At 44.0% G+C, this 25,839-nt stretch overlaps 1 protein-coding gene across 6 annotated transcripts; it reads left to right on the top strand.

Moving 5' to 3' along the window:
• Positions 1-351: 351 nt before the first annotated feature.
• On the top strand, positions 352-25,772 carry KLHDC8A (kelch domain containing 8A). Of its 6 annotated transcripts, none has more exons than XM_053393307.1 (7): positions 352-429; positions 16,681-16,733; positions 17,445-17,860; positions 19,240-19,404; positions 23,227-23,442; positions 24,402-24,503; positions 25,177-25,772. In XM_053393307.1, exons 3-7 carry the CDS (start codon positions 17,482-17,484, stop codon positions 25,368-25,370), a joined length of 1,056 nt encoding a protein of 351 aa, XP_053249282.1. In that variant the 5' UTR covers positions 352-429; positions 16,681-16,733; positions 17,445-17,481; the 3' UTR covers positions 25,371-25,772. The 6 variants fall into 6 exon arrangements, with proteins under 6 accessions (XP_053249282.1, XP_053249286.1, XP_053249284.1 ...); XM_053393311.1 differs by having other exon boundaries at positions 361-424; XM_053393309.1 differs by lacking the exon at positions 352-429 and adding an exon at positions 6,412-6,721.
• Positions 25,773-25,839: the final 67 nt, after the last annotated feature.

The following is a 25,839-nucleotide window of genomic DNA, read 5'->3' as shown; positions in this document are numbered from 1 at the left end:
GGGGTTGTTTCCATGGCATTAACTGCATCTCTCTTTGTACACAAAGCAGCATTCCTCCTCCCCCAGCCGTCAAGGTAGAGGAAGCTCTGGAGACTGTCGTTTGGTGATGTGTGTGTGTGTGTGTGTCTGTGTGTGGCCTTTTGAAACGGACCAGCTAGACAAAGCCAACTTCTGCCCCCACCTCCTTTTTTGTATTGAGAGCCTCGTATTATATAAGTATGGCTCTGAAGCGTCAATTCGTATCCAGCTTGTCAGCTCTGAGCTGAGCGCCAGGGAAATCATTAACCGTGCACACACCGTACACCTTGGATTTTGTATTGTGACAGAGATTATCGTCTTCCTCTGCTATTCAACCTCCCTACCCTTGATATGTCCCTTCTTTTGTATTTTCCAGTTGATAGTCTGGGGTCCTGCCTTCTCAGTGGTAAGGTAAGCCCATTTAAACGAATCTTCTCAGAAACTGTTGCCCTTGACGCAAATGGCTGTAAGATTTAATTATCTGTTTTTCAGTGAGGTGAACTCGCTGCTTAGGAAGGCAAGGGATATAAATTCTCTTTAGCATCTGCTCAAATTAGACCCTGCTAACAAGTTTACTCACATGTGTGGCCTATAGTTTGAGATGCTGGGGAATTGGGCAGACCTTTTTTGTATGAGCTGCAGGGAAGATTTCTGGTCCTACTGGCAGCTTAACAATGATAGGGTTTTGAGGATGCCATTGGTATGTGTTTACACCAGCCTCTCTCTATTTTCCATTTGTGCCAGGTTTTCAACCGCATGTATAGCTAAAGGTAAGGATAGGTCATCCGTCCATTGCAAATAATGGAGCAGCATTTTTATTGCACAGTATGCTTATTTTCTGCATTGCAGGGGGTTGGACTGGATGGCCCTTGGGGTCCCTTCCAATTCTATGATGCTAGGGATAACAATGACCACAGCTTCTTATAGAGTCTATGATATAGACTGAGCAGTTGATTGTGGCAAAGGCCTATTTCATCAGATGCATGAAGTGGACTGAGAAGTGTAGGGGCATATGCCTATATGCTTATAGGGTAAGATGCAATTCTTTGTGAAGGATACCTCCAGAAACATGGAGCATAACACATCAACCCAGTGTGTGTTAAAGAAAATGGGTATGCAAAAACCACATCCTAGTGGTTGGTAGGCTGCATGGGATGGTGGTGGTAAGACATTAAGTCCTACATTTCATTTTAGGGGAAATTCTGTTATGTTTAATCTTCTTATGGGTGTTTTGTCCACCTTCTAAAATCTTAAGCTGGTGCTTACAATGTGCTGTTCTTGCTTTTTTTTTTTTAATCCAATTTTTTCCTGACAAATCTCTGGGGACTAATCCAGGGTCTTCCCTCCCGCCACTCTCTTCAGCAGTTGGGAAATTTCATTCAAACCCAAATAGGAATTTGGTGAGACAACTGCACATTGCACACTGTTGCTCATCTGTGGGAGAGGTACTTTTGTAAATAATGATTATAAATGGTACGAGTTTGGCGGCTTGAGCAACTTGGCGTTATTCCTTCCGACAACATCCCTTGTGGTGCTTGTTCAGAGTACCCAAAAAGAAAACTGGTGAGTTGCATCTTCATATGGTGGGTTGCAGCAGGAATATCTCCACCTTTTCCTAAGAGAAAGAAAACACCAGTTTTCCTCCCTGTTCCCTATCAATCCTTGCATGAGTGGGTGGGCTTCCTGAGAGGTCCACAGGAAAGCATCTTGTCCAGGGCTTTCTCAGCCCTGGTTCTGGACAAGAGTCCACAAGAGTCTTTGCTTCCTCAGTTCTTGGCATGCTCTGTAGGAGCTGTCCAGCAGTCCTGATGCTGCCTTGAATTCTATGCTGAAAGACAACTCAGAATTTAAATAGAGATACCCATTTACACCAGTCATTTTGTATTTCAGTCCAGTCCAGTTGTTGTAGCAACAACTATAAAGAGGTTCACTCCAATTTAATGTTCTTTTGGCTAGTGTATGAGGATCCAATGTGCATGCACACAACTCTTGAGTAGTCATTCGGTTTAGTGTGCATGTGATATGTATACCACCTGCTTATGCATATCTATGTATCTGCACAGATATGCCTGCATAAGCCCATGCAGGACTGTAGTGTCAATAACATCAAAACTCTACAATCTACCCTGCCTAAATGCAGCTGGAGAGTTTTTAAATTTTATTTCTTAAGCGGCAAATGCACTCACTTTAATTAGCATTTTAACATTAGATTGGTTCGGTTCCTAAACATCCTATTTGTATGCAAATTAAATCCTCCCTTTGGATAGTTAGGAGATTAAAATAGCCGTTAGGGGATGGAAGGTTGCCCTGGTATGGAAAGTGCTGCAGACATCTTGCTTATTGACTTGCACATTTTTCATGACCTGCTTTCCTTTTAAAAAACAACAGCAGAGCAGATCTGTTTTGAACTCTGCAACCAAATAAGCCTCACTGGGCAGAAAACAGAAGAGAGCTGGTGTTATATTAGCTCCTTTAAAAACCTGCCCCTTGGCAACTGTAACTGCAGAGTGGTAATAGTTTATTATAGCATCTGACCTCGTGTTCAGTCCGGTATGACCACCCTCTAAAAAACACTCAGGAGACAAGCTGTGGCAGGTGGGGAAAGTGGTCGCAACAATGGTCATGCTGGACTTACCCAGTGATCAGAGACCATATGCTGCCCTGTCTCCATGCCCTTAAGGCTACAACATAGTGTGTTTTAAATGCAGGTCTAAGTGACCTGTGCAGCTCCAGATATTCCTAGACTACAACTCCCATGCCGGCAGAGGCTGATGGGAGTTAGAGTCCAATAACACCCGGAAAGTCACACATTCTATGGCCTTGTATAAAGTGATTACTCTGCCGCTTGCTGGGCTGAACGAAAACTATTTCCACTTCCATTTTTTAGTGCATTCATTTCATTTTCAGCGTACTCATTTTTATCCTGCTCTGCAGCCAAAAAGGGCGCCTCGGGCAGCTTGCAGATGTGAGTGGCACAAGATAAGCCCTGCCCCCAGGCTTACAAGCTGAAATGCATGACACAAAAGGAAAAGAGATTGAGAGGAGGAGGAGGGGAGAAGGGGGAAAAGAAGGGGTAGAAGGGGTACTAGTTCTTGCAGTCACTAGCTGGGATGAAAACGTTTTGTTAAGAGCAGGAGCCAAAAGTTCCTGAGTTGATGGAGAGACCCTGTTCCCCCATCTCTCGCCCTCTATGGTTACTGAAGACAGTTGAGAGCAGAGACTGATGGTGCTGGAGAGAACTACTGTCAGTGCATGAAAGTGACAAATGAGGGGGCGAAGGCAGGAAACCCTCTTCTCCTCCCACACCTGCTGTTGCAGATCCTGCTGCCACCTCCACTTGCCAGGGAAGTCAGGGGAATCGGGAAGTGTGTTCTTGGGGCTTGGGTGGTACAAACAGTTTCTTTCTTTTTTTTAAGTGTCTATTTCAGTTTTTATAATAATGTTAAATAACCGTACAAAGTCACAACCGTTCAGTACAGAGCAGTCTTCAGATTGGCTTAGAAAATGCCATTTATCCCCTCCCCCAGGAGAAATAATCTAAGTCCCAAGAGAAACCAAAGTGAGCATTGGAAAACTCACCCCTCTCCAGTTTCAACGGAGATTGTAAGGATTATTGTGGTAATGTAAACTAGTAGGTTAATTTTATCCCCATACTGTAGATGTGGTGGTGCTGGCAAGGAACGGCTTTCTTAATGCCACTAGTGAGTTCACAGCATGGGTGACATCCAAACCAGGGACATTCTGGTTCACAGCCCAGTCAGAATTGGATGTATCCCTACCCTTTACCTCCATAGCGTAAGTGGCATGCAGAACATTTCCTAGGCTGCATAGTGAAAAGCTGTATATGAATAACTTAACAGGAGGCAGCTGCAAAAGGGGAAGCCTAAAAGCAGCCATCAGATGGGAGCCCTTCAGAAATATAGAAAGCGGCCTTATACTGAGCCAGACCATTGGTCCACCTTGCTTAGCATTGTCTCTGTTGACTTGCAGCAGCTCTCCAGGATTTTGGACCGGGGTCTCAGCCAGCCCTAAAGATGCTGGGCAGATACTCTACCACTAACCCACAGCCCTATCCATTCATTGACCTCTGGCCCTCAGTCATCACTTAAAACTGCCATGAAATCTATTTGCATTCAGTCACAAGCACTTACGTACATTGGCAGGTTTTTAACAAAGCTGCCAGTGCAGAATTCCCTGAATAAAAGGCTTGCTCTAATATTTTCCTTAAGTGTGGTTCAACATTTTCCCATTATCTTCAAAATAGTAACTGCTGTGTGGATAATTTTAGTAAGTGCCATGAAATCTTTGCTATCAATCACTTATTATGCATAATAATAAGTACAATATTATTACTTAGTATTGGGCAAAAGGGAATTACATAGGCACTGGGGAGAAAGGCTTGCTGAGTCTCAGCAGGAGACTATGCCCCTTGAGGAATGGAGGTCAAATTGCAAAAGATAAACATTGCTTGCTTCTGATCGTAAGTTAACTCAGCTATTTCAGTTAACTTGAGTGTTATAGCCTCATAAAGTCTATCTTTGAAGCAATCCGATCCAAATGCGACAAATTCTCCTATCCCTCAGCTGTGGCAGACAAACATAGAGTAGACTGTATACATCCCAATGGGGATTCACCAAATGCAAAAAGTGAACGCAATAGCTGAAGGCTGCTTGGTTATTTGACTGTGATTTCATGATCTACAACAGAACCAACTGCAAGCATTTGTCTTAAGAGCACCATCCCATAACGTCTTTCCGAAGCAAGCTTCATTGACATTACACCCAGGTGTAAAGCATTGCAGCTTATTCTAATTTACCATATAGGGGCAGTATCTGACAGGGAAAGCTGAAATACCAGTCAAAAGGTCAGTATATAAATTGGTATTCCCCACCCACGCGGTCCATATTACAGAGGGTGTCATATTCAAGATTGGTTCATTTTTATTTCTTTTTACATGAAATGTGGCTTCAGGAGGGAAATGCAGAACAGGTACTTTTTTGTATCATATCCATGGTGCAAAGGGCAGCGTGTCTTGCCAACATATATTGAGAAGCCAATATATTGTACTTGGCTCGGCATATGAATTCTTTTTTTAAAAAGGCATTTGTTTTCAATCACCATTCATGCCTAGCAGGGCCCAAATTTTTGTCTTGCTTCATTTTGTGGTGGAGAAAGGAACATGTGCTGTATAGTGAGGCTGGCTCATATGTCACAGTACCAAATGCCATCCATTGGCTCTTCTGATCTTTCCATCCATGCCTTGCTTCATCTTGGGGCATAGGAGCCCCAGCCCTTGGATGAGGACGGTGGTTGACAGTGCTGCAGGCATGTTCAGTGCTGCATTGTGTATCGGTCACTTCCTTGCAAGACTTGCAAGTGGCCAGGAGCTGTGGACCAAGGAGGAACATGGGGAATGTATCTTAGGTCACCCATAGCCTCAGGGAAAGACTGCCATCATGCAACACAGCTTCTGAGCCCTACCGACTACTTGTGTGTGCCTACCATGGTGGAGGAGAACTTTGGAAAGGAGAGGGAGCCTGTCAAAGGAGCCTCCAAATTAGCTGAGCAGCTTGGGTGGCTCTGGCAAAGTAATACAAGAGGAGCATGTTGTTGAGTCTGCATTATCATCACTAGTCAGATACGTTTGCAGTCAACTTGGACAGCTTTCAAAGGGGATTGGACAAAATAACAGGAGATAAGTATCAGTGACTGCTAGTCACAATGGCAGCATATCACCTCCCATGCCAGAGGCAGTATGCATCTGAGAGTGCTATGGTGACTGTTTTCTGCTTATGGGTTTCCCAGATGCATCAGGTAGGCCATGGCAGGGACAGGACCCTGACCTGGATGAACCTTTGACGGTGCTCTTATGGTGCTTTTATGAGCCAAAGGTCTGTGAGATGAAACTGAAGAAGTAGAGATCACAACTGTATAGCAGTGATTTGCTTGTTATGGAAAGGGGAGGACTGACGTTTGCCTTTGCCTTTGCCTTTGCTGCTGTTAAAATAATAATATTGTGATTTACGTCTTTGGTGCATCTGTCACTGTGGAGTGCAGGTGGACAGTTTGCATCATTTGAGTACAGAGTTGGCATAATTATTCGCAGGCAATCGGGGCAAAGGCAGGAGTAGAAAACCATTTGATTTTATGAATGGATTTATTTGGACAAAAGTAACTGATGTAAGCAGATATTATTAACACCAGTGTTATCACTCGGAATATCTGAGTTTATGCCAAGGCTGCCTGTAGGCACTTCTTGGCATGTTGAAAATACCTCCTATGCCTTCATCAGAATTTCTGCCATTTTCACCCATCCCTGCCTTGCATTTCCAACCAAGCCCCCCTCCCTCCCTGCAATTCGCCATGCGAGAGGCTGTTGGAAAACTTCCTGTGCAAGCATGGGAGCCATAAAAGGCTTATTCTGGCTTTTATAATCCAGTGCAGACACACACACACACACTCTCCTCTAGCTGACTCTAGGCAACTGAGAAAATACAGGTCACTCCAGCAGACGGGGATTCCTCTGCACGTGATTGTAATTCAGCTCCTGTGGAGGAAAGTGAATATTATGAGAGTTGGATTGATGCAGCTGGGCGATCCGTTTGCCCGGCTCCTCCTTTGCAAACATACAGCCGTCATCTCTTTTGGGTTTCCTTCCTCCTTAACCATGGACTGCAGCCTCCAGGGAACTGAGATCACAGATGTATGTGAGTAATTACATTTAAATAGATTGGAGGGGGTGAGGGAAAGGGAGAGAGAGAGAAATAAAAAATCAGACTTACGCTACGTAAGAATTCTTGTGTTAAACTTGATTTCCCCTCCCCCTCCAAGAAAGAGCCTGGTTTTGTCAGAACATACAGCTGTCTTTTTAAAACTGTAAATATAAAACTATCTCAAAACATTCTTCGGCAGCCAAGCAAAAAATCCCACGCGTCTTTAGAGGTCATTGCTTTCTGCGTGCATGGCTGTATGTTTTGCATAGAGAGTAGCTTCCTTCTCCTGAGCGCAGCTTTTAGGATGCAATCTGAGATTAATCATCATCATTACTGACAAGAAGTATGTGGGTCAGTTTGTCGAGTTATTCCTCTGATGGTGTCGTAGCTTAAGGTCGCGCTGTATCATAAACTGTCAAATGTGCTGTCATTTATTGCTTCCTGCAGTGGTCCACATATTTCTGGATATGTGAAGTCAGATATAATAATTTAAAACACACACATCTGCATACAATTGCTCAGGAAACAATTTATAAGGAAGTGAGGTTGTGCTTCTATGTGAACAGAAAGACATGCCGTAGTGCTGATCCTCTGCTGAGTGCCTTCTAAATGTCAGAGAATAGGATGTGATATCCTGACAGGTGCTATATGAACATTATGCCCAGATTATGCCAAAAGTGAATTGAGTAAATGGTTAATTCTGTACAAAGTACAATCCTTTCACCTTGCAAAAGGCATCTGCGGTATCAAGACTGTGGAAGAAAGACACCAAATACTAATGAAATGACGAGAAGGTTTGGTATTCCAGAACAAAATGATTTCTCTTCTGCAGGAATTGTGTTTCCTATATTCTCAAACACACCCTGGCCTGGCAGGAAGTTAATAATCCATCAAATCCCATACTGTTCTGAAAGGTCATGCAAAAGAGCAGAAGAGGAAGAGATGTAGGAAGAGGTGCTTCCTAGCTAGGGTAAAAGACCTTAGTGGGATTCATTGTTTGACATCAAAACCTGGTATTTGGCTCCTTTCAGTCTTGTGAAGTGGGCGGCTGCAGGGAGAGAATATGAAATTGCTGTGTTGAGTCAACTCCCTTTATCCATCTAGACCAGTATTGACTATTTTGACTGGCAGAAGCCCTCAAAGGCCTCTGGCAGAGCTCTTTCCCAGCTCTGCTTCCTCATATGATTTGACAGGAGATGGTAGAGATAGAACTTGAGACGTTTTGCACACAAACCATGTATCCTACAACTGAGCTGTGGCCCTTCCTTATATGTTTGCACATCAAATAATTTACAGCAGGGTGGGATATATTGGCCTACTCTGCACAACACACTGAGCCAAACTGTGGTTTACAGGCTTCATTCAGGTGGTCCTTAGCATGTCTGGAAAAATAAAATTGAAAATCATATAGCAGCTGGCACAGTCCGTTACAACTGCTAACAATAGGCGGGGAAATAATTAAGTGGTCCAACCAGACCCTCAGTAATTTTCAAGTGGTTCACAGGGAGAAAGGTTTGAGCTTAGTGAGACCATGCAAACAGAAAGAAGATCACAATTACTTTGCTGCTCCCTGGTTGTTTTTGCTGCCACACTGAACAAAGCCAAAGTTTGGTTTAGCACGTTGTCCAAACTAGGGCTCATGGTTAAGCTCTCTTTCCCTGCTAACCATGAGATGTAGCTACAGATCTGACATCAGAAAGGTCAAAAGTCAGAAACAGGGTGTGTGGGGAGGGACATTTCAGCCTCTTGGGACCTTAAAGTGGACATTCTGAAACAAAGCAACTTCAAAGGCTCAAGTATGAAACTGCTGAATTACAACCTATTAAGAACAGTTAATTAGTTGCTATCTGTGTTATCATCAACACTGTTTTGTGAATGGTCACTGAACTTATTCAACATAATTGTCACATTGTATTTTTTTATTATTCCCCTCTGAACTCATTGTTTTACGTTTAGTTTTATGTGTGTGTGTGTGTGTGTGTCAGCTTAAAATAGGAAAATGCTTAATGCTTCTGATGAAGTTGACTGCAGCCCATGAAAGGTTAGAGCATAATCAATGTGCAGTATTTAAATAATCATGCAACTTTTTGCTGCTATATACCTGCCATCATAATTTTGAAAATCCAGTAGACCCAAAGTGGGTGGGGGAAGCTGGTGGAGTATGCTGGTGGAGTAGTCCCAAAAAACTAATAAAGAATTAAGATCATTTGGAACAACAAATGTGATGGCAACAAATAGCTGTCTGACAGAAGTAATCATTTCTGCCTGCATTTGTACTTACTTAGTCATGGGAAACAAACTGGAATTAAAACATCGGAAATTCTCAGTCATGTCCTCACCTTGCCTGAAATTATGTAAACTCGGGCCTCAGTTTCATCAAGCTTTACAGAAAAATTAAAAGTAGATATTCTACTTGTGGATATGCTTCACAGCAGGCTGGGGGTGCAGCAAACCTTTAAGCCAAGGCTACAGATCAGCCTGTCCCAACCCATTGCCCTTTAGATGTGTGGGACTACAACTTCCATCATTCCTGACTATTGGTCATTCTGTGTGGAATGATGGGAGTTGTAGTCCAAAACATCTGGAGGATACCAACCTAGAGAAAGCTGTTGTAGATGAACCCATTCTGGCAGGATGTATATCCATGTTTTGTCCCACTAGGCATGTTATTTTAAGCAAACTCTAGGGAAGCTCACAGTGAAAAAAAAAAACCATAAACAGTTCTCTTGCCATGAACTGCATTGTTAAGTACCAATAAAAAACAGCAACGGTTGCTAACCAGCAGCCTTTTTCCCTAGACATTGTATTTTATTTGGACTTTGAAAGGCAATTGAGGGCACATGTCACATTACATGCAAATGTATTTTTAAAAGTGCTGTTGGACATTTTAAAAACATCTTCAGGATGAGGCTATTTTGAGGTTAGAAATGGTGGCGTATGTGTGTATGTTTAAGCCTTTCCCTGCTGGCCATTGTTCTGCTCAAAATCATTCCCTAAGTGGCTTTCCCTCCTGTTGGTAGGATTTCAGATGCTTTTTAAAGAAAGATAAACAAATATCAGGAACTCATGGGACAGCGGGAGGACACTTTTGAGCAGAAAAATGGAAAGCAGGAAAGGAGTGAAACATCCCCCTTTCCTCCACTTAACAGTTTTTACCCTGATGTTAAAAATGGCCAGTGGTGCTTGAGGAATTTGATATGTGTGTGTTCCGATAACAGCTGACCTGATCCACAGCTCACAGACTCTTGTGGGATCAGAACGCAGCCATAATTTGGATTTTGCAGTTCTTCAAGTTTCACAATGTGACTGTCAGCTCAACAATATATTAAAATACATTTTAAAATGTGTACTTTTGGGGAGGAAATACATTTGAAACTATGTGTGCACAAAATTTCATGCAGATTTTTTCAAAATTACAAATGAACTTTTGAACAAGCAGTTGAGAAAGTGAGATAGTATGGAAATATTGATCCATTCATCCCTTCCTGACTTCCTTAAATGGGTTTGAAAACAACATGGTCTACAGAGCAGTCTGTTCTGACTGGCAAACTCCAGTCAATTCTTCAGTCACCATGAAGTTTGTCCTGCAGATTTAGTGCTTTCTGCATCAGATTATTAACCCTGCTTATACTAATATTTAAATTTCCTGTGTTGTTCCTCCAAAATCATTCACTTCCTTACTATCATAGGTCAAGCACCACTGCCTTGCCTTATCATATATCAACTTAGCTGATCATATAATACTTTTTAGGTCCTGCACTGAGAAGGCAGCTAATGAGACACAGCTGGAGATCAACTACTCTTCCTGGGTAAAGTGGTTCATCTGCCTTAATTGGATTTGTGTAACACATTCCTCCAAAATTTCCAGTTCAATTAAGGCTAAGAATAGCATGGAAATGTGGAAATGTAACTGTGAAGAAGAAGAAGAAAAAATATGGAAAGAGAATCAAGAGTCAAGGTATAGAACTGCAACAAGAGAATTTAAAGCAGGACTGAGTGTAGGCAGACATAGTCTGTGGAATTATCCACAAGTTCCTTTCTTCAAATTCTGCCTGCAATTTTGCACTCAGTATTATTCAGTTTCCTCCTTGAGCAGGGATGGAGAACCAATGGCCATCTAAGAGCTGAACCACAATTCTCACCATCCCCTGTCCATTGGCCATGCTGGATGAGGACATGGGGCTGATGGGATTTGGAGTTCAGTGACATCTGGAGGGACACAGACTTCCCAACCCTGTCTAGACATATATCCCAGGTTTAACTTTAGCATTCTGGCAGAGCCTATAACTGTGCTAACATTGGTCTTGTACTGCACCCCTTGCACTGAATTGCTGCATCTGGAAATAGCCTTGGATTTTGATTTCCCACAATGCCCTGAAGTAACACTTTGTTGGAGGCATTATGGGAAATTAAAATGGAGGCTCCAAGCTGCCCTGCCCTCATTGTAGCCATCCTGTTGCCCACCACCAGACCCACTGAAGGACCACCCTTCAAATTGGGCCCTGCGTATAATTCACTTTACCTAGTGCCAGTAGCAAACAGGCAGGAAACTCAAGTTGCAAGGCAAATCCAATTTGCTGTAGCGGTCAGAGTGTTGGACTAGGATATAGGTGACCAAAGTTCAAACCCCCACTCACCTCTAAAGCTCAATGGGTGACTTTGGGCCAGTCACAGTCTCTTATCCTAACCTACCACACAAGAGTTATTGTGAGGATAAAATGTGGGGGGCGGGGGAGAGAAACTTGTTATCCATCTTCAGTTCCTTGGAGGAAATATGAGATATAAATGCAATAAATAAAATAATACAGTGGTATCTCGGGTTACAGACGCTTCAGGTTACAGACTCCGCTAACCCAGAAATAGTACCTTGGATTAAGAACTTTGCTTCAGGATGAGAACAGAAATGGAGCAGTGGCAGCAGGAGGCCCCATTAGCTAAAGTGGTACCTCAGGTTAAGAACAGTTTCAGGTTAAGAATGGACCTCCAGAACGAATTAAGTTCTTAACCTGAGGTACCACTGTAAGGTAAAGCCAGGACCTCAGCAAAAGCCATGGAAGAAAGAAGGGAGATGGACAACTGTGTTGGGACTTTCTCATATTTCTCTGAAGCCCAAGAAATTGCTAAGTATCTTAATGTGGATGGGCTGAAGCTCAGTAGAAGAGCCTCAGTGTTACATGCAGAAGGTCCCAGGTTCAAATCCCGACATCTCGAGGTAGAGCTAGGAGGGACCCTGATTGAAATGCCGAGTGCCACTGCTAGTCAGTGCAGACAGCACTGAGCTAGATGGGCCCAATTAATCTGATTCAGTATAAGGCATCTTCCTGTGCTAATTTCTTCCTTCACCTGAACCTTTTGTTTACGTCACACAGTATTTCCCAGGCTTCGAGAAAAGGTTGCCTGACTTCTTCTTTGCGTAGTGGTTGCCATGGCAGGGGAACTGTTCATTCTCTTGCAAGGTCAGAAAATGTCAGGCACAAACTCACATTAAACCACATCAGCTGCTTGATTCACGCAACTGAGAAACACTGTCAGCGCCAGAGTCCCAGTTTTGGAAAGATGCAGAACCATTTCAGCTAAGAAATTGGCCTCACTGTGGGTTCCTTGCACATTAGTGCTGTTGCAAGTGATGAGGAATTACCCCCTGGTTAAGTGTCCTGAAGACTGTGTCCTTGGGGTATAATTATTACACACTATACCTGCCAGCTCATGCCACTGAACATGAACACAGGGTCGGGTGAAGCATTTTGCAGGGGAGGTCAGCGTACAAGAGGGGGAACTTAACCCTCCCCCTACCTGCAGGTTCTCTCTGCATATGCCCTGCCAGGCCATTTTCCTCTGCAGCTGTGCTTTCTCTGGTTTGACTGAAGGAAAAGGAACAGTAAAAAATAAACAAAAACCCTAGATAGGGAGAAGAGCATTTGCAGGTGAAAATAGGCAAGCAATAATAATAATAATAATAATAATAATAATGTATTATTTGTACCCCGCCCATCTGGCTGGGGTTCCCCAGCCACTCTGGGCGGCTTCCAAAAAAAATTAAAATACTGTAATACATCAAACATTAAAAGCTTCCCTAAACAGGGCTGCCTTCAGATGTCTTCTAAAAGTCTGGTAGTTGTTATTCTCTTTGACATCTGGTGGGAGGACGTTCCACAGGGAGGGCGCCACTACCGAGAAGGCCCTCTGCCTGGTTCCCTGTAACTTGGCTTCTTGCAGTGAGGGAACTGCCAGAAGGCCCTCGGTGCTGGACCTCAGTGCCCAGGTAGAATGATGGGGGTGGAGACGCTCCTTCAGATATACTGAAGTATCTCCTCCATCACCAAGTCCTTTGTTCCTACAACCCCCACCCCCAAATCTGTTTTGGAGGTTCCCCCAACCCTCTGGAGCAGAACTGGGGAGGGCATGAGGCACAGGGGCAGGGAGAGAGAAGGGAGGAATCTCATTCTGCAAGTGGGAATCCTTGCCCTGACAGGCCGTTTGCTTAGCGCTGCTTGCAAAGGTTTGGAAACAGGGTCTTTAAAAAAAAATGTAGCATGAAATTCAGCCCCTGACTTTATCATGTAGCCTGGTGCCTTCAAAGCCAAGGAAAAGTTGCTTAAAAGATGCAAAAAACTGAAGAGCAAGCAGCTACTTGGGGAAAATGTTTTGTTGTACCGCTGGCTTCGGGGACAGATCTATCACTGTAATTGAATCTAGGCCATAGCATTAGGCTTAAAAGCTCTTTATGAAATAAGACGCTCGTGAATCCCGTGAGAAATTATGCTTTTCTCAGGAAGAAAGAATTCCAAGTATACGATGATAGTGCTTAACAGCTGGATGGCGAAGATAATGTTTGAGTATCTACCAGGAGTAACCACTTAATAAATGGAGATTTTAAGCCAGGGTTGGGGAAGCAGTAGCCTTCCAGATGATACTGGACTATAACTGCCATCGTCCTTGACCACTAGCCATGCTGGTTGGGGCTGATGGGAGTTGGAGTACCACAGGTTACTCCACAGAGGGCCACAGCTTCCCCATATCTGCTTTGGGAAAGGGGAAGTAGGGGGCATATGATAATTACCCATCCTTTTTCAACCTGCCGCATAACCTCCCTGTTTTCAGAGGTAGACAGGCAACAATTGAAGAAGAAGAAGAAGAGTTTGGATTTGATATCCCGCCTTTCACTCCCTTTAAGGAGTCTCAAAGTGGCTAACATTTTCCTTTCCCTTCCTCCCCCACAACAAACACTCTGTGAGGTGAGTGGGGCTGAGAGACTTCAAAGAAGTGTGACTAGACCAAGGTCACCCAGCAGCTGCATGTGGAAGAGCGGAGACGCGAACCCGGTTCCCCAGATTACAAGACTACCGCTCTTAACCACTACACCACACTGGCTCTCAATTGAGTGATGAAAACACCTCATAGTAAATGATCATTTATATTCACCCATTAATGTATAGGTTGTAACCCTATACTTACTGACTTGGGAACAAGTTCCACTGAAGTCACTAGGGCTAACTTCTAAGTAGGCATTTATAGGATTGCGCTAACAGTGCATATAGCCCCTTGGGCAGATTGTTAACCTTCTACTGCACAATGAAAATGGGCACATAAGTGTGTTAGCTTGGTAGGTTGTTTACCAGCTTCTCAAATAGTTATATGCATACCCTAGGAACTTACCACATGATAATCATCTGGCTTCGCTATAACTTGGAAACAGGCCTTGGGGAAAAAATCTGATCTCCAACTGCTCTGCATTTGAGTTTGTACATTTGTGCCCTCGCCATTATGGTATTTTTTGATAGCTTGTCACTTGCTGCAAGCTGAAAATGTGCCCAGGGACCTGAGGACACAGCGCAGCTAGGAGCTGCGATTGTATTTATTTGTTTCTGAATAATAACAGATGAGGTAATGCTAGTATCTGTCTTGATTCAAAAGAAAGAAACTCTCGTCCCTGATGGGGGGGTGGGATATTGTCATTATGGTTCAGTTTGAGTTGGTTATTTGGGGAAAAGATTTTCCCCCTTCATGTTTTAATATTTTTAATACACAAATGATATACGATATTATGCTTTTGCTTTTGAAATTTGATTTGTGTTTTCTCATGAGAGGAAAGGTGTGTTATGTATTTTTTAAAAATGAATAAAATATAAACAAGATCCCAATAGCATTGGGAAGGCAAATATATACCAATTCACTTGCAGGAGTGCCCACTTCACACTTCCCTCACTCCTGCCTTTTCCTAGCAGGGGGAACTGGTCAGTTGGAGGCAGGAATGATTCTGGTTTCTGGGTCCTGCTTGCTTCTTTCCCACAGGCGTCTGGTTGGCCAATGGGAGGACAGGATGCTGGACTCGATGGGCCCATTGGCCTGACGCAGCAGGCTCTGCTTATGCTCTTATGAAACAAACCAAAGTGTGTTACGTGCAAAGCAATGCTCCTGTTTGGTTTCCTCCAGGTTGGGTTGTGCAACGTTCATCTCCCTTGACTTTAAAAGCCTTTTTTTAGTCTTGTCAATGTCATTTGCCTACTGTTGTTGATGGAACAAGTGGAAGTGACAAAGCTCCCTTGAGCTCAGGGGTCTGAAGGAAGATCACTCAAAGCAAAGAAATGGCTTGGATCCTGCTTTGCAGAATCATGTGAATTAAAGCCCTCTCTCTTAAAACACCTGGAGTTTCTATTGGGAATACTTCCTATTGGAAAAGGTCATGTCAACTCAGGAAGCAGAGGCTGGGTGGAATTCAAAATCCACTGCAACCATAAAATGGTGTGTCAGTGTTCCAAAATATGTGGACATCTTCTGCCCATGTGAACAAGGTACATTGATTTGGGATAAGAGCACAGCATCAACAATCTCTGAAACAACGTTGAGTGATCCTCATCATGTAAACAGGACAGGCTCCTGGGAGTCCCATGAAAACAGTGCTTAGGGGCCTCATCATCTCCATTCTAACATTCACATTCCAACTTAGTGGTTTCCAAAGTGGGTGGTACCCAGGGATTTTTTCTGGGGGTACGCAGGGGTACACATACCCCGAAACATTTTGTGAATCTTTGTACTTTTGTCCATTTACTGTATTTATTTTCCCCAATATGAACTATAAAATTGTGATTTTCTTGAATCAAAATGAGGGTACCCCTAAACATTTTTTAAAGGAAAAAAAGCACTGGTGGTACCATTCCATGAGGGGTGGGATTACCTAGCGGGGCCCTAAGAGGCAAGGGAGGTTCTGAAGACGTAGATGACTATCAGACACTGTGAACCATTGCACAGCAAGGAGCTTTTAAATTTTGCAGTGCCACTGCCTGCAATGTTACAGGAGCAAGACCTTTATTTCGGCCTATGTGTGTGACAGTTAAATTAGACCTTAGTAAATTAGACCTGTAGTACATGCAAGAGGCCAGAGGAACATATAAAAGCAGAGTTATCTAGTTCTTTAAAGAAAGCTCAATTTTAAAAAAGAAATCTTGGTTCTGTAATGAAACCTTGCTTTGGGTTTCTGTGTATGTGTGTGTGCTCAGGTTCAGGTGAGAAGAATGCAGCTGCCACTCTCCATATGTATACTCAGGTTTCCATCTATCTAAATTTATTCACCTCTTTTACATACTTGTCAACTGTTCAGAGAAAGAAAGCAAAAAATAATCGCTTGGCTTGCGATAGGTGCTTGTGACTCTGTGTTCTAACTAATGGGCTGTTCTGTAGCAGGCTTACAGCTCAGCACACTGCTGCTGCATGAGGCAGAGTCAAGTTATGGAGGATGGGATTGAGGTGCGTCTCCTGCAGCTGGTCCAGGAAGACCCAGAGGGAGACAGAAGGATTTGGGAAGAGAGGCCCTTGAGAGGGAAAAAGTTCAAGGGACAAAAGCCTTGGGAGCAGGAGAGGCTCTGACGTATCTGATTGCCCCTGTTAAGAAGCAGAAACAAGGGACTGAATCCAACCTTATTACCGTTATTTCTTTCCTTTATTTATTTAGGATCAGGATCCAGCAGATGCAGAAATGGAAGATTAATAGATACTCAGTGAAAGGTATGATCACTGCTTTGTGTGCCTGTGATAGGATATTGTTGTTGATGGTTGCGGGAACAGTGATCTATTGCTTGTTAAGATGTCGGTTTCTGGGCTATTCCAGATGAATGTTTATGGAGCATTTTTCCTGAAGAGCTTACACAATAGGAAGCCTTTTTCATTGAGCATTTGTCCTGATTTGTTTGCTTGCAGGGAGGTTTGGTGACAGTGAACATTCATCCTGATTTGCTTGGGCAGAGTTTATATGTCTTCCTGTTGACCTTTAATTTATCCCACACTTTGCAGAGTATTTCCGCATCACTTACCTAAATGTGGAGGGAGGAATTCAAAGTTGCACTAAGGCTATCTGTAACACAACTATTTTGGCTTGCCAGGTGGAACAATCTCACCTCTTTCCCCCTCACTTATCTGCGGGTTCTTTCAATGCTCCCAAGCAGATTTTTTGGGGTGCTTTCACCCACTCTTTAGCTCTAAACCCACTGTTTAGCTCTAAATCAGAGTGCTTCAGAGCGCTTTCCCCTGGAGCTAAGCATCAGGACCAGAGGAAATGTGAGTAAGCCCAAACTATTCAGTCCTAAATTTCCAGTAGGTGCTTGAATCAAAACACTGACTACCCAGAGGCATCCTCTAACTATTTTGAATCTCTATTTCTGATGTGCTTTGTTATGCCTGAATGACATTTGCTCTGATTTACATCCTTTCATTTTGCAGTACAAGCGAGCTGCCTAACAGATGCCGTCTTGCTCCCATGATGGATGTGCCTAGCATCAAAGACTTCCAGTGGAAAACTCTGGCACCTCTGCCCAGCCGGAGAGTCTATTGCTCCCTGGTGGAGGCTGGTGGTCAGGTCTATGCCATTGGGGGCTGTGATGACAATGGTGTCCCAATGGACTCTTTTGAGGTGTACTCCCCTGAAGCCAACCAATGGAATTCTCTCCCCCCAATGCCTACAGCCAGGGCTGGGGTAGCTGTAGCAACACTGGGCAAGAGGATAATGGTGATCGGGGGTGTTGGAGCCAACCAGACACCCTTGAAGATTGTGGAGATGTACAACATAGACGAGGGCAAATGGAAGAAAAGGAACTCCTTGCGGGAAGCCTCGATGGGGATCTCTGTGACGGCGAAAGGCAAGGAGGATTCTTTTTCTAAAAGGCACTGGTGGCAAAAGTAGGATTGGCTTTTCGGGAAGCTCCCCAGTGCATTTCTCCTAATTAATTTGATGGGCAGGGTGGAGTAAATTTCTTCTTACATGGAAACAGATCTGCCCAGTGGGGAGCACTTAGCCAATTTCTGCTGCGCTGTGAATGTGTCCAGGTTTTGACCCTTGCGCACTGGTTGTTGGAATGACCATCTTTGAATTGCTTTGGGTAAAATTAGGTGATTTTCAGCAGCCTAGTCTAGAACGGGCTGTGAAGGCTGCCTTGTAATTGGAGCGTGCCATCTGTTTCTGTGACCTCCTCTTTGCTTGTAAAAAAAATGTCAATACAGCCAGCACGTTCTGTGTTCCTGCCAAATGTAGGACAGCCTGGTGGGTTTTTTTGCTTTGCAGAACTGCTTTTGCAGTTCTTGAAGGACAAATCATTGAGGGCACAAGTGATGTGAAAGCATCAGGTCACTGTATGAAATCTGTATGAAAGTTTGCCTCTATATAGTAGAGCTTCAGACTCCACATATTCCCCTCCACCAAACACACCCATATCTGTTTGCTTCCTGTAACAAGTTGCTTTAGCAACTCTAAGCATTGCCACATTGTCTTGCACTGCAATGTGATGAACTGCTGTTGGGAAGGGAAGGTTTCCATCTCAAGTGGCCGTGTGCCTTGCTTTACAGAAGGCTGCCAGAGGACCAAACTCTTATCTGAAAGAGTCTTCTATTTGAAGGGTTGTCCAGTTTAAAAATAATGAACTAGAAGATGCTGCTCATCAATAGGTAGCACCCGGAATGCATATTCAAGAAGCACACAGATCACCTGGCCACTGTCTTCCCCACTGGAAAGAGATTTATTTCTGTTTTAATTATAGCAACTGCATATATATTTGCATCCATTCTTATCAGTTAGCACACTGGTCTTAAGATGGTGGGTTGCAGCCTGATCCAAGGTGGCTCTCAACAGGATTATGACCACCATGCAAATACATGGTAAAAGATTAAGAAATTGGACCGAATGCATGTTTGGGCTAAAAGTTACTCCTAGGTCTGAAAAGGATGAAGATACTTGAATTATCATATCCTAATTTTATGAAGGTCTTTTGCCTTGTTTGGGTGTGATGCAGTTCCTCTTTTTGGGTGATATTTCTACCCTTTGGGTAGAAATATATGGAATCCAAGGCAAAAAATGAAAGTTTGGGTGGGAATGAGATAGTTCTGCTTTCTATTTCTGCTAGTAATGTGTCCCAACTTTTTTTTAGTTGTGGAACCTATTTAGGAACTACTGTGATAAAGCAGAATTGAGATTCTTGTTTGGATTTATCCTTTTGCTTTCGCTCTCTCTTGCTGTCCTTTTCAGACTACAGAATCTATGCAGCTGGTGGAATGGGAGGAGACCTTCGCCCTCACAATTACATGCAGCATTATGACATGCTCAAGGACATCTGGGTGTCGCTGGCAACCATGCCCACACCCAGGTATGCCGCCACTTCCTTCCTACGGGGCACAAAGATCTATGTGCTGGGTAAGAATGAGCCTCCAGCCTATTCCTCTGACCATTATACCTTTGACTGGAGAGTCGCCTAATGCTCCCTCCTGCAGAAGTTCTCGAAGCTGCTCTCTTCCATAACCTCTCTAAAAGTGCTAGGCATTGTCTGGGATTAGCAATGCCAGCTCTGTAGCTGGGCCTCCAGGTCCATTTTCTTATGCCTAAAACCATGGGCTGCATTTATTGCACAGGAGAGATAAAATAATGTTGCCTGAACAGAGCTCTGCCTTTACAATATTTTTTAATTAAAGGGCAAGCAAGACATGACTGACACTCACAGAAGGAGGTATTTGTTCACCCAGAGCATAGTTAAATTGTAGAATTCATTACCACAAGATTATTTTTAGAATGTTTTAATTGCTTTTCCTCTTTTATTTTTAAATTGTGGAGCAGTTTGCTGCTCCCTGGCTTCTTCAGAAGGATGGCCAGGAGATAAATTCAATAAATAAAAGAAAATAGGATGTTGGCCTTTGCCCTGACCGGACTGTGGTGTGCTTACATACTCACAAACTGTTCACTGTTTAAAGGGGTTCAGATCTGCTGCCTGAGGGGACTACCGCACTCTGTGGTAGATCCAAAAGGTAAATTCATACCCTTTGGCACACAAATGGACTGCTTATGCTTCCATTTCATTTTCTGACTCTTGTGCAAATTGCTCAAACCCTGTGTGTTTTGGTTCCCAGCTCTGTAAGTGTAAAGCAAAGCTAAACAGAAGTAGAGACAGGCTGACTTGGTCTAGTACCCATAGTATTAAGCAGTGGCGTAGCGTGGGGGGTGCAGGGGGGGCCGGCCGCACCGGGCGCAACATCTGGGGGTTAGGGTTAGGGGGCGCAAATCCACGGGTTAGGGAGCGCAAATCCACGGGTTAGGGGGCGCAAATTACTTGCCTTGCCCCGGGTGCTGACACCCACGCTACGCCACTGGTATTAAGATATATCAAGGTTGTTTGTTTTTAATCAAATTAATTAAAAGTAATCAAATTAATGGCCTTTAAAAAGTTTTAAAAGAAACATGCAGGTAGAGAAATGGAACTTTATTGCTTTGAGCTAAAATATTTCCACTAAACTTGGCATGACACTGTCCCAAATGCACACGTACTTTGAGAAACTGTAAATATTCCTTCTAGGAGGGATCCAGAGGTAAAGCAAAACCAAGGGCTTGGGTGCCAGACTTCTACTGGCTTTTATTTTTAGCCTTTCATAGTTTACCCCAGCTGATCATGGCAGAACAACAGAAGCAAAAGAGACTTGTAGAACTGTAAAGGCTAACAGATTTATGGCAACATCAGCATGGATGTTTATGCTACAATAAATCTGCTAGTTCTTAAGGTGCCACAAGATGCCTTTTTGTTTTTGCATAACTGTTTCCAAAAGACCTTTCTGTTTACCCTCTGGCTGTATAAATAGCTTTGTATTGTCCGTTAGGTTCTATTTTCAGCCTTATTCCAAGGGCTCAGGGTAGGGCACCATTTTACTGGCCCTGCTTTTGTGCCATTGGGTTCCTCCCAATGACTCTTTTGGGGGGCCTTCATCCTGATTTGCTTGCACAAAGCATAAGAGCAGACGAAGAGCCTGCTGGATCAGGCCAATGGCTCATCTTGTCCAGCATCTTGTTCTCACAATGGCCAATCAAATGCCTGTAGGATGTCTGCATGCCAGACATGAGCACAACAGCACTCTGCCCACCTGAGAGTCTCAGAAACTGATATTCAGATGCAAAATGCCTCTAAGAGTGAAGGTAGAACATAGTGTATGTGTTGGTTAGGCCATGCCTGGTTTTCATTGAGCATTTGTTCTGTTCTGTTGGTAGGATGATTATATGACAATGCACACTCATCTTGCATTCATCCTGATTTTTCTGGGATGTGTTTATATGTCTTCCCATTAGCCTTTAGTTCATCCAACACTTTTCAGTGCTTTTCCCCATCACTTTTACTTCCTGTAAAAGTCCATTTTTATGTTTGTTGCACTAGGATGACAGAGTGCTTTAATCCACTTTAATTGTGCATACCTAAATTTCCAAATGGGTCTTTTTTACAACCCATCACCTTCTTTCCCTTCGTTCTGACCATTGCCTGTACTGTACTTAGAAGATGAGAAGACTTTCTGTATGCTACTCTCTGAATGAACCAGTACTCTGTGGCAACCATGCATGATGTAAAGAGTGCTTTGGTGATCAAATTGCATTTTGAAACTTGTGCAGGGAACCATGTTATTTTTGTTTACTTTACCATAAGGAATCATTTCCAGCTGAACTGGAGAGGGGGGTGAAATGTACTGAACTAACAAAGATGGACAGTGTTTGTCTATCAGCAAAAACAAAAAAACACTCTAATGCTATTCTAGGCTGTATCAACAGAAGAATAGTGTACCATTCAAGGGAAGAAATAGTCCCACTCTATTCTGCCTTGGTCAAACCATACCTGGAGTATTGTGTCCAGTTATGGGCACCACAGTTTAAGACAAATATTGGCAAGCTTGGAACGTGTGCAGAGGAGAGAGACCAAGATGATCAATGGTCTGGAAACCAAGCCTTATGAGGAACGGTTGAAGGAGCTGGGTATGTTTAGCCTGGAAAAGAGGAGACCAGAGGAGATGATAGTCATCTTCAAAGGGCTATCACATGGAGGGTGGAGCAAGCTCATTTTCTCCTGCTCTGTAGGCTCGGACCCAAACCAATGGATTGAAGTTGCAAGAGATTCCAACTTAACGTTAGGGAGAACTGCCTGACAGAAAGAGCTGCTTGACAGTGGAACAGACGTCCATGAGAGGTGGTAGAGTCTCCTTCCTACTGCCATGTATGATCTAGTTGAGATTCCTGCATTGCAGGGGATTGGACTAGAAGGGGTCTCTTCTAACTCTGTAATTCTATGATCCCAAAGGTCATGCTTCCTGCGTAAGCCCCTTACGCGAATGGACTTTGCCCCTTATTTACTGAGCCCTTACAGCTAGGAATAGTGGCAGCTGGTGCCCTGTAGAGGGACTGCTTGGAGGTCACAGGGCAAGGGCAAATGAGTGGTCACAGGGGTGTGGGCAAGTTGTCATTGTTTTCTCCCCACCCACCTCCTTTGCAAAGCTACCTTTACAATTTTACAAAGAGCACATGTGGTTCACAGGGGTCCCTACTGTCACAGTTTCTTCTCTGCTGGGAGATAAGTCGTATGGCCTCCATCCTATTCTGGTTCTCTTCCTATCTTCCTTTTTTGCAAAGAAACAGTGGGCACTTAAATCATTGCAGATTTGTTAATACTCCACATTTAAGTGTTGTTCAGAAGGGGTCCCTGTCATGACTGTTACTAGTGGGGAGGGTTCATGCCATTGAAACTGTACATTACTCAGAAGTAAGCCCCACTGAATTCCATGGGAGTTTACTCCATGATAAGTAGGTACAGGATTGCTGTCTTAAAGGTTTCATACAGGACTGTTAACAAGGGACCCCATAAACCTCCAAATCTGTGAGAAAATATTATTCCCCTATCTCCCTGGATATCCCTGCTACATCTTTTCCCCCCAGAATGTGGAATAAAGTGTAGAGTTATTAAGTGCACTGGGACCTGAGAGACCAGGGTTAAATCAGCCATGAAACTCCATGTGACCTTGAGCCAGCCACTGTCTAGTGTTTTACATTTGTGTAAATTGCAGGGGGCAGAGACTCTATGGCTCATTGCCATCGCTTCAGCATACTTTTGGATTAGGGTTGGCTGTGCGCTCCAGAGACCTGCTTGGCCAGAGAATAGTAGACCCCCATGGCTCCACTTGTTGCTGCACATTCTTCACTATACTCCCTTCTCCATCCTAGGAGGAAGGCAATCCAAATATGCCGTGAATGCCTTTGAAGTCTTTGACATCGAGACCAGGTCGTGGACCAAATTCCCCAACATCCCCAGCAAACGAGCGTTCTCCAGCTTCGTGTGCGCAGAGAACAACATCTTCAGCCTGGGGGGTTTGCGGCAGGGCAGGCTATACCGTCAGCCCAAGTTTATGAAGAACGTGGATGTGTTTGACATCGAACAGGGTGAGTTCTTCCTGGTTTTCCATCTGCTTTTCAGCATGCATGCCTTAAGGGCAAGATGCTGGGTGGGAAATCAATTTCAAAAATTTCAGACTCCGCTACTCAGGGCTGGCTTCAGATTTTAGAGAGCCCTGGGCAAAGGGTCATCAGGTGGCCCCACTAGTGAGATGCCTCAGTGGGAGGCCCCTCCAGCAACCTACCTCTGCAGTGGTTCAGCAGTGGGTATATGCACTGCCTTGCATTCTTGAGAAATCGAGGTGCTTATAGTGTGCGTTCAGTTACACAAGTCTCTGTGCTCTTGCCTGTTCCCAATCAAATAATAAAAGGGGAGGGCTTGACCAAACCCAAGCATCAGAAGTGGTGGGCCTTGCTGAGGCCTTAGAGCCCTGGCATTTGCCTTAGTATGTTGTGCATTGGCTGTGGGACCCTCATTACTTCAACAGTTTGTGCCCAGTATTCTTGTAAAGGTAAAGGTCCAGTCGTGACCGACTCTGGGGTTGTGGCGCTTATCCCGCTTTATTGCCCGAGGGAGCCGGCATACAGCTTCTGGGTCATGTGGCCAGCATGACTTAAGCCGCTTCTGGCGAACCAGAGCAGTGCACGGAAACGCCGTTTACCTTCCCACCGGAGCGGTACCTATTTATCTACTTGCACTTTCACGTGCTTTCAAACTGCTAGGTTGGCAGGAGCAGGGACCGAGCAATGGGAGCTCACCCCGTCACGGGGCTTTGAACTGCTGACCTTCTGATCGGCAAGTCCTAGGCTCTGTGGTTTAACCCACAGCGCCACCCGCGTCCCAACAGTATTCTTGTAGTCAGACACGTATACCCCAAACCCTCTCTTAGTTCCCCAATTTTAGGATTATAGAACACACCCTTGATTTATCTCTGAAGGAATCCAAATGCTTCAGAACACTAATGGAAAATCATGATTATTTAGCAGGTGGTCTTGTTAATTTTCAGGGGGCTGGATGAAGATTGAGCGCTCATTCTTTCTGAAGAAACGACGGGCAGATTTCATATCCGGCTACTTGAAAGGAAGAATTGTCGTAGCTGGAGGCCTAGGTGAGGGTGACTCCTGTCCTGTTTCAGTGTGAAGTCATTATTCTGTAGCTTGTGGAACTATATTACCATAAAATTATTGCTGCTACAAGGATGGCAACTACTATATTTGAGGCCCTTCTCAGGTCCCTTTCTATGCACAAAGACAGAAAATGATCATGCATGCTAATGTGGTATGAGCATTTTGTAGACATAATCCTACATACTCCATCAGTTTTATGAAGAATTAGACTGGGGCTAGACAGTGCAGTGTCACCCCCCCCCAATATTTTGGACTAGAACTCTCATCACTCTGATCAGACCACACTGGGTGAGACTGATGGGAATTGATGGGTAGAAGTAGAGAAGGGGACAAATGAGGAAGAACCAAAGTGAGAGAGTCAAAGATCATTGGAACTCTAAGCCAAACCAAACTTGAATTATCATCCTCATAAACATGTAGAGCAAATGAACACAATCAATATCATTCATATGTGTGTGTATACACAAACACATATGCACACACATGCACACAAATGCACACATATACACATACACACTAGAGGCAGCAAAGGTTGGTGGTTTATTCTTTATAAACAAACCCTTAGTTTAAATTAACTGTGTAGACATGTGCAATCAAGTATCTGTGTGTGCTCACATGTTCTCTTGATGGTCTTCATGTTTTCTCGCTTATTAGGAAACCAACCAACTGTACTGGAATCAGCTGAGGCCTTTCATCCTGGAAAAAACAAATGGGAGAGCCTTCCACCTATGCCCACCCCACGATGTGCCTGCTCTAACATTGTGGTAAAAAACTGCCTTCTGGCTGTAGGTGGAGTGAATCAGGGCCTGAGTGATGCAGTGGAAGCCCTGTGTGTCTCTGACTCCTAGCCAGCCTGTCTCCAGATGCCTCACCAAGCACCTAAGAAAATGATTAGCCTCCAGTTTTGAGCGGTGGGCCTACACCATCCCTCTCACTCACTACTATGCGGCTTTCCTGTAACTCCTTTCACTGTGTGTTTTGGAGAAGGTAGTTTCTTCAGGCAGCTACACAATTTCATGGCTCTGGTGGCTAGCAGAGGCCCTGTGGCAATGTCAGTTTTGCAAGCTCTGTCGAGCTCCACCACCTGATGAATCTATGGTCGCTTTTCCCTGTGACTCTGAACAGCCAAGGAACATGCTAGCTTTGCTTCAAAACAGAAAAGATCCAAAGAATGGTGTGGGATATGCCAGGCAAGAATTAGGAAGCATTACCTAGGAACTAGAAGCATGTTTTAGATAATGTTGTTGAACCTACCACAAAAGTCTCCATTGGGTTTCTCACAGGTAAACAAAGGGAGTGCTGAATCCCAGAGGCAGG

This window comes from Podarcis raffonei, chromosome 6, assembly GCF_027172205.1.
Source record: "Podarcis raffonei isolate rPodRaf1 chromosome 6, rPodRaf1.pri, whole genome shotgun sequence".
NCBI classification, from domain to species: Eukaryota; Metazoa; Chordata; class Lepidosauria; order Squamata; family Lacertidae; genus Podarcis; species Podarcis raffonei.
This window is presented reverse-complemented; position numbering and strand designations above follow the sequence as displayed.